Below are 11616 nucleotides of genomic sequence, written 5' to 3' on the forward strand. Positions count from 1 at the left end.
AAATTGAATATATTACCATAACTTTTAGCTCAATTACAAGTTTAAAATTGACATCTAGGCCAGTCAACAAAGGAAAAATTTCTTAAAAAATTTCCAACCAAATTTTGTTTTATTAATAGTTGAATTAAAATATGTATACTGACATACTAATAGTCCTCATTGATTGAAATTGAGCCTTTTTTTTTACAGCCTCGCAAAAGTTCAAAAATATGAGCTTTTTTATTTTTCTCAAAAAATATTTAACCTACAAAAAAAGTTTCATAGAAAAGTTGTCTAAAAGACAATTATAAACAAAAAAATTATCTTATATTTTTTCATTTAATTAAATATTTTTCTAGTTACATTACATTTAATATGAGTACTAAAATTTATATTCCATTTTCTTCATTTTACGGTTACTTTTTATCATGTTATACTTACATTAGACACAATGTTATAAATGCATATGTGTGTATGTGTGAGTTTATTTATTTATTGTATCANTAAATGCATATGTGTGTATGTGTGAGTTTATGTATTTATTGTATCATTAAAGTGTAGTGTATATTAATATACAAGCGATAGAGTAGGTAATTGATTTGACGCTATATTGTTTAAACCCAACTAAACGCTAAATTGTACATTCCGAAATAACAATCATCATATGTCAATTGCCACCGGAATTTCTGGTAATCTTTTTCTTTTTCTTTGCCTTAATCCCAACTACTTGGGGTCGGCCACCCTTATCCTAAGATTCCACTTGACACGATCTTCCACATCTTCTACGCTCACATCAGTTGTCCTCAAATCGCATTTAATAGCATCCCTCGATCTCTTTTTTGGTCTTCCTCTATCTCTTCTTCCTTCAACATTCATTTCTATAACTGTTCTTACAGCTTCCGATTCTTCTCTCCTCATACCATGACTAAACAATCTAAGTCTATTTTCTGTCATCTTATCCACGATTGACGCAACACCTATACTTCCTCTTATATGCTCGTTCCTTATCCTATCTTCTCTAGTCACTCCACTCATCCAACTAAGCATTCTCATCTCTGCTACACTTATTCTCTGCTCTACTTTCTTATCAACCGCCCAACACTATGAACCATACATCATAGCTGGCCTCACAATTTCATACTAAATTTAAAAACTATAATTAGTATTTATTCATATATTATATTTTAAAATCAAAGAACTACTAATCAGGATATAATTAAAGAAATAAGAGTTGATGTTGCTTTTGGAATAATCCACCAATTTCTCTAAATGAAACACTATCTACAGATTTGCATCGAAGCGTTTCTTATGATAGTGATTTTAATCACTGTCAGATATCATCTATACTTGTCCCATCTATGCCTCGTCCACACTGTGCCTCGACCTCACTGTGCTACCGTTTTTTAAATTACAATTATTGTAATGTTAATATTAATCATGCGTAAACATAACAATACTAATTAAGATTATTAATTTTTTCTTTTGTGATACATTCTTCTTCCTTTTTCTTCGCCTTAATGTTAAATATTTGGGGTCGGCAAATACAATTATGATACATTCACAATTATAATGGAAAAATATATACATTTTACGAATTATATTATATTATTGCTAACATGGTACTGTGTTTCCCTTATCCACAAATTCCGTTATCGACATAAATGAAAGTGAATCGGGTCTGAATCATAAGTGCACAGTTCCATAGAGAAGGTTTGTTTATACGACGCCTTGGGTAGGTGGGTTCTAATCCTGTACTGTAACACATATTTTTTCGGAGCAATTTTTTAAACTGGCCATTATTCCACGATGACCGTTTTTTTGTTTTTTGTACAATGATAATATAATTATATTATCTACAATTATATGAATAATAATGTTTAGGGTAGGATGTCAATTGACCAAAGAGATTTTGACTAGTCAAAATAAAAAAGTTTAGAATCTAAATTTAATTTTTATTATACAATTCGGTATATAATAATAAATATTGCTAATATTTTAGATTATAAATTTTATTCAAAATATTAATTTAAAAAATGTAAAATAATAAAATTATTTAACTAGAAAAACTATAAAAAGTATTAAAAATCTCGTATGTAATCATTATAATCATGGTAGCAACTTTTGATCTTTTGACGTATTGTTGAATGAAATTGGTTCGGTAAATCCGAGAAAAAGTGGTAACTAACAAAAAAAAAAACACGTCATAGTAAAATTAATACCTTATCTGCTTCCCATCAAAGGTTGTGCCAATTAACCTTATTACTCATTCGAAGCTAGTGTCCCTTAGGACAGCGACCTCATACCTGATAGCAACTTTTGTTGTCAATACAGCCATATTATCAACCCACATCAATATCAACTATCCATTCCATCACCTTCAAGAGCATGTGAACCGTATAGATTTATAGTTCAGAAATTGAAAGATAAAAATTAACGAAAATAAGTCAAGTCACTTTTGCTGTCTATTTGGAAGTATATCCAGCTATACAAATAAATAATGCTACAATGTTTACTCAGGATAAAATAGAATCCGTGGTATCACTTTGATACTTTGGTAACGCTAGACTCCATCTTTTCCTTCATTAATTATTACCTACAATTTAAAACCGTAAACAAACTTACCAAACTAAACTACAATAGATTCTACTCAAAACTAATTTTAATTCAAACCCCCTAATAAATCGAATGTGCTCTACCACTTCGCCGACAAAACTTAAAAGAAGTTAGATTCGTGACCTAGTAACATTTTTTATTATAAAAGACTTGAAAAAAAAAGACTCATTGTAAATATTTTACAGATGCTTTAAAAAAAAGGGAAACATTTTTTTTATTGTAATCAACTTGAAACGAGCAAAAAATAGGTTACATATGATTTCTTCCTACCTTTTTTTATTGTGAAATTCTGTGCAAATTATTATCACATTTATCTTTAATTATTTTTTAGATCGCTTATGCAGTCAAAATATATACAATGAAATATATAACATGGACACTACTGAATTTATCAATGATGAAAAAACTAGCATTAATACGGTTAATCCTGATTATGTAAATGACGAAAAACAAACAGATAACCAAAATATTGAAGACTCATCAGAACTTAATATTCCACTGCCAAAATATATGGTCGATTATATTTTATTTACATAATATTCATATATAAGTGGTTGTAATTTTGTTGCTTTTATTTTTATTAATCAATTATATATATATTTACGAAAGTTTATGTAATAATAAAATTCAATGTTACTTTTAGCTCCAATAAACTAAGTTACGTAAACATTAATCGTTGTAATTAGAATTTAAAAAAAACGAAAGCACATCGGGCTCACGGTAGACATGGCATAGTTGGGACAGGTATAAATGATATCTAATAGTGATTAAAATCACAATCATATAAATCACTTCGATGTAAATTTCTAGCGTTTAATTATAAAAATTGGTGTATTATGACAAAAATAACATCAACTTTTATCACCTCAATTATTTCCTGATTAGGGTTATATGTGGGATTTATCCGATTATAATCAATTAAATGCGATATAAGAACGGCTGATGTGAGTATAGATGATGCATGGATGTAAGGAATGCATGATATTTATGTAATATTAAGAAATAGGATAAAATGGGTAAGAGGTATGATGACATGAATGAATCTAACACAATCCAAATAATCTAAACCCTTTCTCCCATAATCACCTCGTTCTCTTCTTTTTATTACAATATTGTTGCTAGTTTAAAATTTTTTTGTGACTTGGACAATAAGATATTAAATATTCTTTTTGATCTCTACTTGAGCTTCAGTAATATACTTGGTTATGTTATTAATATCAGAGATTGTCCTTTGGATTAACCGAATTTTTTCTTCTACTATACTAATAACGGCCAATTTGGACTTAAATGTATGACTTTGCCAAAGATGAATTCAGAGTTTAATATGTGGCTTAATAAAATATTGTTTCCATAGTCACTACAGGAGGCTTCAAGAAACCAACGAAGTCGCACGGAATAGGTAAATTGCTAATAAAAATAAAGCTAAAAGTCAATACTATAAAAATGCACCTCCTTAAGAAATAATGGAAGGTGATATTGTTTATTTACAAAATTAGACAACTGACAATAAATTCACATTCAATTGGATTGAAGTTCTCACCCTAATCAAGTCAAAGTTGTGATTAAGCGGAAAGCATTTAGTTAATCAATTTTTAAAAAAAAAAAATTTCCCTTAAATGCTTAAAAATTTTTTTTTTTTGTATTTCTAAAACATATACTGACACAGCCCGTAATAGCGCATTATTTATTTACTTTGAATTAGCATGCTATCCGGTCGTGATTATCAGCTGTCCACCGTCGCACTCGTTAATGTTGACGATAACACGAACTTGTCTTGTCCGGTGGTCGGTAGATAGGACAAGTCAGGGAGTGCAGCACTGCGAGACACGTCGGCGACTATGTAAACCAGTTCATCTGTGACTTACATCCGCCGTACGTGCCGTGTGTTATATACCAGCGCTTTATTTTGTTTAATCCACACTTTTCTGTTCATCCGTCTTTAGTATATTTTAATTATTATAGTAATATTATTATAATTTAAAATAATATAAACAGACTCCATAGTCAAAACATAACGGTGTTGCGTTATTAATATTATAGTTATTATTAACTTCTTTATAACGCGTCAATACATATCTATAGTACAACATGTAATCTATGCACACAACTTAAGAACAAAGCTATTGTGTTAGAATTTGTAGAAGATCGCAGTTATTTTAATAGGGCTACACTTTCATATTTCTTCAAAATTGAATAAAACTTAAACGCTATAAATTGCTCACTCGAACAAGACATCGATACAGAAAACTAGCGGATCCATCGTAAATTGATCAACTCAGTAAAGATGGTAGCAAAAACAATATTTTATTAAGCCACATATTAAACTCTGAATTCATCTTTGGCAAAATCATACATTTTTTTAAGTCCAATTTGGCCGTTATTAGTATAGTAGAAGAAAAAATTCGGTTAATCCAAAGGACAATCTCTGATATCAATAACATAACCAAGTATATTACTGAAGCTCAAGTAGAGATCAAAAAGAATATTTAATATCTTATTGTCCAAGTCACAAAAAAATTTTAAATAAATGTCGGTCAGAAAAGTAATTAAAATTGATAATTATTTATGTGGAAAAATTATTCTAGATGTTTCTCGAATATTCTTAGAAATTCTATTTTAATTCCTTAGTCTAATCAAGAAATTAGCTTTGTTAGAGTCATGAACGTTTTTTCGAATCCTTCTAAATCAAATAAGTATGAAACGCAAAATATAATTTCCATTATCAACTCTGCTATCCATGGCAAAATTCACACCACAGTTTTGCATCCTAACAAGTTACTTTCTCAGCTACGAGAAATACAGCTAGAACTTCCCGCTTGCAATCAACTTCGGTTAGACATTAATATACAAAATATTCCCGAATTCCTTTCAATATCTTCGACATTCATAATCTGTAGAGATAACTTACTCATTTTATATAGCAATGTTCAATAGTCAAAATCGATGAATATAATCTCTATCATGTGATACCTTTACCATTCTATTTCGAAAACAATAATGTTGTTCTAGTAAGATCAGACAGCGATTATATAGCAATTAACGATGATATCGAGATTTATTTGACTTTTAGTCAATCGCAAATAGAAACATGTATATCACTTAAATCATATTAATTATGTAAAGGTAATCATCCTGTTTATCGTAAATCTTCTTCTAAATTATGTGAAATCTTATTGTTAGAAAATCCACAAGATTTACCCCACCCATGCAAAGTTATTTATGTATCATTTAATTAACAGTATATGGAATCGGTTATCGAATACCAATTCCTGGATTTATTGTACAAGAGACGAACTAGTTACTCTGAATTGTAAATCTCATCAATACACCTTTTCTGTTTATATAAAAAATTTTGGTCGTTTAACAATACCTTCTATTTGTCTTGATCATACTACCTTTTCAATTTTAATGCCCATTTCATCTGTACTCTACAGCCATTCCAATGATATAGTCCAGTGGCGTATGCCCGGCCAAAAAGGAAAAAATAAAAAGATTAACATTTATGATGTTAAAAGACAATTTGACTTATACATTAAAAGTACAACTATTCATTAATTCTTATTTGAGTGTTCAATAAAAAAAAAATTATCAGGTTTCTTTTAAAGATATTAAATGAATTTTTTTCGTATAGGCAATTTCTTTACAGAAGCGCTCGTATTTTGGATTGCCTGGTCCGTATTGTTATTTATAGGAATGACCAGTTGCGGTAGAAGAGAATATACATGTTTTTACGTGGCGGTTGAAAGCACTATGCCAAGCGCTTATCGATAATTTTAAAAACGAAATTCCAATATTTTTACGATACAAATCAGATTATTTTCGTTATTAATATATTTTTATTATAATATTAAACGGGTACATTGAAAAATGACAAAATTATTTTGTCGTCAACTGTTGACAAGTTCTCATAATCAATTTTGTCACGAATAAAAATTTAGGTGTAAGTACATTAATTCCTACAGCATAATATTGTAGTATAAGTATAGATAATTATTATTTAAATAAATGATTATAATTAAGAGGAATCAAATGTTATTTGATGGTTTCTATTTGTTTTTATAGACAATGAATACTAATTCAAGCAATTGCTTAATCGAGCATCTATTAAATAAATATAGTTTAAAAAAACACGCTTTTCAAGCATATCGAACTAAAAAGTTAAAAATAATTTTTAAAAAAAGCTTAAAACAATAATGAACAAAAAATACTGGTATTATTGTGATAAAAGCGTCGGGCGCTCAATATACGAAAAATATGGCACAAAGCACCCACGCTTTTATCACAATAATACTAGTATTTTTTATTCATAATTATTTTTAATTTTTTAGTTCGATGTGCTTTAAAAGCGTGTTTTTTTAATTTTTTTAAACTATATTTATTTTTCACTTTTTAGTTTTATGTTATGATAGTAGTTACTATCAATATCATGGTTGTAACGGAAAATCAGGGTTCGATTTTGAAAAGGGAGTCTGAAAAACGGCTACCACATCCAAGGAAAGCAGCAAGCGCGTAAATTACTCACTTCCGGAACATGGAGGTAGTGACGAATAATGACGATACGGGAATCATCCTTTGTAATCGGAATGAATACACTCTATATCTCTTAATGAGAATAAAGCGTGTTAATATATATTTTTAATAGTAATGTCATAACTCAATAAGAGGGAGCGGTGTTATGTGTACGAAGATGAAGATGAGGATGTGGTGCCTGCTGTCTAGGTATTCACGTGCGTGCTGTCGTACAGCAGTCACCGTGCTCGGCTGACACTCCGGGTTAGCTTTTTTAAACTTATTTATATAAAATAAAAAAAAAACTTATTATCATAAACTTGTAAGATTTAAAATTCAATAAAATATACTATTTTTTTTATTTTATACAATTTTGTCGTATTTTGGAGATTAGCTCAATACGGATGCGTTTCCGCATGTTCTTTATTGTTTTCCCTATAAAATGTAAAAAATTATCGAATAACCCACTTTAGCATTGAGCATGCACTTACCAAAGACGGCATTATTCATTAGTTTGAAAAATGCAATTTCAAAAGCATTTGCCGCCTTTTTCCGCATTTCAGTGTTCAACTCAATGTATGGTTTCAACCAAGCACTTTGTTGAAACTCTAAAACGCGGTGCACCTGCAGTACAAATATNGCACATCTTCGATAGACATTCGGATGGGAACGTTGGTTTTGCGCAACAATTTAGAAATGTTGCGCGTCACTTCAGTTACAGCCATCACAAATGCCTTGGCGACCTCTTCGCGATCCTCGGACCCACGGTATATCACCGGTGATTGTGGTATACCATAGCGTTCGAGGAGCTCCGAGGGCACATCGTCCGATGTTTTCACCATGAACCCATAGCTCATGGGATGGTGGGTGTGCACAGTCCTGGTGTATGCATCCATGCGATCTTCTGTTTTCTCCAGCAAGGCCTCAAAATCGGCGTAGATGACGAACGGTAACCGTAACGGACCCACGCGTCAAATTCGACCTTACTGCCCTCCGCCGGCATAACGGGTAAAATAGGCTTGTTCTTGCCGCATATCAACTTGTGTTGCTCCAACGCTTGTTGACCCCGAAGAATGTGCTTTTTGGGCTGATCATCAAAGCTGGTGAAGCAACGTTTGCAAGTGTATATGCGGCATTTGTGATTAGTTTTTTGGCTGCGCACGAGCCTCGAAAAATCGGAAATGTACGCGTAATGTGACTTTTCAGAGTCACCGATGTACAACAGGTCAAAATGATTCTGTTGCTCTTGGTCGGCGACTCTTAGAGGATACACCAACCACTTCATCTTATCGTCGTCTCGTTCCAAGCCGTACACGTTGACAGACACGTTAGGGTTTCGTCGCTCAAATATTTTAATTTGGGACACAGGTGTGGGGAACGTCAACCCCGTAAAATCATACCTGTGTTCCTCGTTAAAATATTTTCGATCAACGCGATATTTGTGGTCTCCCTCGACGTGTCTCGCCAAAATGGACCACTTGAAACAAGACTGATCGATATTCTGTGGGTTGATGATTGCTTTTCTTTGGTTAATCTCTGGTGGGACAGGAATATATGATGAGCCGGCGAGGGGCGTATACTTGTATACGCTGAGCATAAGACCGTCGATATGCGTTAGAGTGAATCCGCTACCCCTACCCGAGTACGCGTCTTCCTCGGCAAGCATAACCTCAAAATCTTCATCGACCGCACACCCGATATCCGTATCGGATAGCAATGCCCTAGCTCGTGTCTTGAAGGCACGGTCTTCGGACGGTGCTTCTGATCGCGGTATATGGTATGAGGCCTCCAATTTGAGATTATACTTGATCGGCCGGTTACCTACAATTTCAGCGAGTCTGGCAACCAGCTCGGGTTTAACGGCGCGCAGAAAATCTCGATAGCTCGCGAAATTTTCCACGTTCTTCCGGTAAAACCAAACGGCCCCCCGCTCCAATGCGGAATCGATCTCGGTGAAATCACTGGTATCCGTCAATTGCATACGTAACCTTTTCGACCTAACCGCGCTGTTGTTGGCCCTACTACGCTTGGCCGTCTGATGTGACGAAACAGATGTCACGGAAGTAGCTTTAATAAAAAATGAAATAAATTATTTATTTATTGGAAAATAAAAAATAATAATAAATAAATAAATAAAAATAGGTTGTAAAATTAAAGAGATATTCAAATGTAAATAATTGTACATACCTGTTGAAGACGTTTGCTGGTTCATGATTTCTTATTTGCGCGTGAAAATATTAAAATAATAAATTTATAGTTTTCAAATAATCAACTGTGCGTTAACGTTAATTAAACATGAATGTGACAGGATACAGAGCGTTTAACCGGTTATATAGTAAAATAACAAAATGCGTAGGCGTGAAAAAAGACAACGTTGCCATTTTTCTCATAAAATGGATACAACAATGGCCATTAATATATTGTAACATCTTTGGAAATATGCTTACCTAAGCGTCTGGCATCCGATGATAAGATTCACACGACAATAATCATTACTATGCGGCGACCTCTTTGATGTTTGAAATATGCTGACCTAAGCGTCTGGTAACCGATGATAACATTCTTAGAAATTATAATGCCATAACGACAGACGTTGTCATTGTTCTTATAAAATGTAGACGGTAATGTGGATTATAATATGGCGGTACCTTTGATGTTGGAAATATGCTTAGCTATGCGTCTGGTAACTGATGATAAAATTCTTAGAAAAAGCAATTATTTTTCGTAAAATGTTGACGGTAATGTGGGATTATAATATGGCGGTTGGTTTCAAGTTAAGTTTCATTACCCCGTCGCTCATTACGACATGTTGAGGAAATCCCCCTCCCCTGACTTAGGTTAGTTTTCATTGGGTTTCAAAAATTGTGCGCACCTCACACCCAATTGTCTTAATAGAGTTTGTTACAAATCGTTCAAGGAATAGTCAAGTGTGGTGGCGGCGGTCGCTACTTGACGTACACTATTTCAATGTAATGTATACATTAAATGATAAACGCAGTGAAGACTCGGGGGTGCTGGTAGTGGGGGTGCTACTTTAAATGTAATACCTCTAGTTATAGGTATAAAAAAATTGTCAAATTAAATATAATAAAATAAAATGCGATACACATATTATTATTTTAAAGGCGCAGTAGAAAATAATAATAATAGCGATTATACTATTATAGCAACCTAAACATAGTAATTCTAAAAATATATTACCAATTATAGTAATTATATTAATTATATAATTAATAGTAATATACTAATATTAACGAGATGTTTTTCTAAGCATCTGGTGGCAGGCAATGATAAAATACTATGTAGAAAATAAAAATGCAGACGCCTATGAACGTTATAATATAGCGGTACCTTTGATGTTGGAAATATGCTTACCTAAGCGTCTGGTTACCCATGATAAATTTCTTAGAATTTATTATGCCAAAACGACAGAGGTTGTCTTTGTTCTTATAAAATGTAGACGGTAATGTGAGTTATAATATGGCGGTACCTTTGATGTTGGAAATATGCTTAGCTATGCGTCTGGTAACTGATGATAAAATTCTTAGAAATTATGCCATAACGACAGACATTGTCTTTGTTCTCATAAAAAAATTACAGACGCTTATGAGCGTTATAATACAGTACTGATGTCGGATATATGCTTACCTAAGCGTCTGGTAGGCAATGATAACATTCATAGAAAACATTGTTTAAGTTGGATTCATACCCACCCATTATAGGTTAGTTTATGTTATGTTTCATTACCCCTCCCTCTGTAGGAATTTTGACGGAGACATAGCGTTAATATTAAGTAAATATGTTAAAATGGCAACGGCGGCCATTATTTGACGTACTTATTTCAATGTAATGTGTATGTTTATCAGTGAACGTTATCAGTTCACATGAGGTTTACCTTACCCTCCAGTAGATGACATCGAAAGAGGAGACAACCATATAGCTACCTCCCTCATCACTGACATGAAGTTATAGTGCGCATGCACACTTTAATCCGCCATTTTGATTGAAATTAACATCCCTAACTAAGTCTTCTATTACCCCTACCATCGTTAGACCACGCCTCCCCTAACCCCACTCTCATAAGACCACGGTTCCTTTCACTATCTATGATAAGATCACGCCTCCATTACACTATCTATGATAAGATCAAGCCTCCCCTTAACACATCATTGATAAGACCACACCTTCTCCTTACCCCCACCAACGAGAAACCACGTTTATTGTTTGACCTTGACTACGGTCATTACCCCCACCATCGTGAGGCCACTCCACCCCTTCCCACCGCCATTGATAAGACCACACCTCCCCTTACCCCCATCATTGATAAGAACACACCTCCTCTATGATAAGACAACGCCTCCTCATACCCCCACCATCGAGAACCACGCCTACTGTGTGACCTTAACAACGGTCATTACCCCTACCATTGAGAGACCACGCCTCCCCTTAACCTATCATTGATAAGACCACGCCTTCTCCTTACCCCCACCCTCATGAATGCAATCCACCATTACC

At 33.3% G+C, this 11616-nt stretch overlaps 1 protein-coding gene across 1 annotated transcript in view; it reads left to right on the forward strand.

Annotated features, from left to right (window-relative positions):
• Nucleotides 1-3255, forward strand: part of LOC126897338 (uncharacterized) — a 10914-nt gene extending 7659 nt beyond the window's left edge. Inside the window, exon 2 of the mRNA XM_050670870.1 lies at nucleotides 2924-3255. Within this exon, the coding sequence (XP_050526827.1) occupies nucleotides 2924-3129 (206 nt within the window). The 3' untranslated portion in view covers nucleotides 3130-3255. The remainder of the gene's footprint in view (nucleotides 1-2923) is intronic.
• The last annotated feature ends 8361 nt before the right edge of the window (nucleotides 3256-11616 follow it).

Source organism: Daktulosphaira vitifoliae, unplaced genomic scaffold, assembly GCF_025091365.1.
Source record: "Daktulosphaira vitifoliae isolate Bord-2020 unplaced genomic scaffold, ASM2509136v1 Scaffold_2, whole genome shotgun sequence".
Taxonomy (NCBI): domain Eukaryota; kingdom Metazoa; phylum Arthropoda; class Insecta; order Hemiptera; family Phylloxeridae; genus Daktulosphaira; species Daktulosphaira vitifoliae.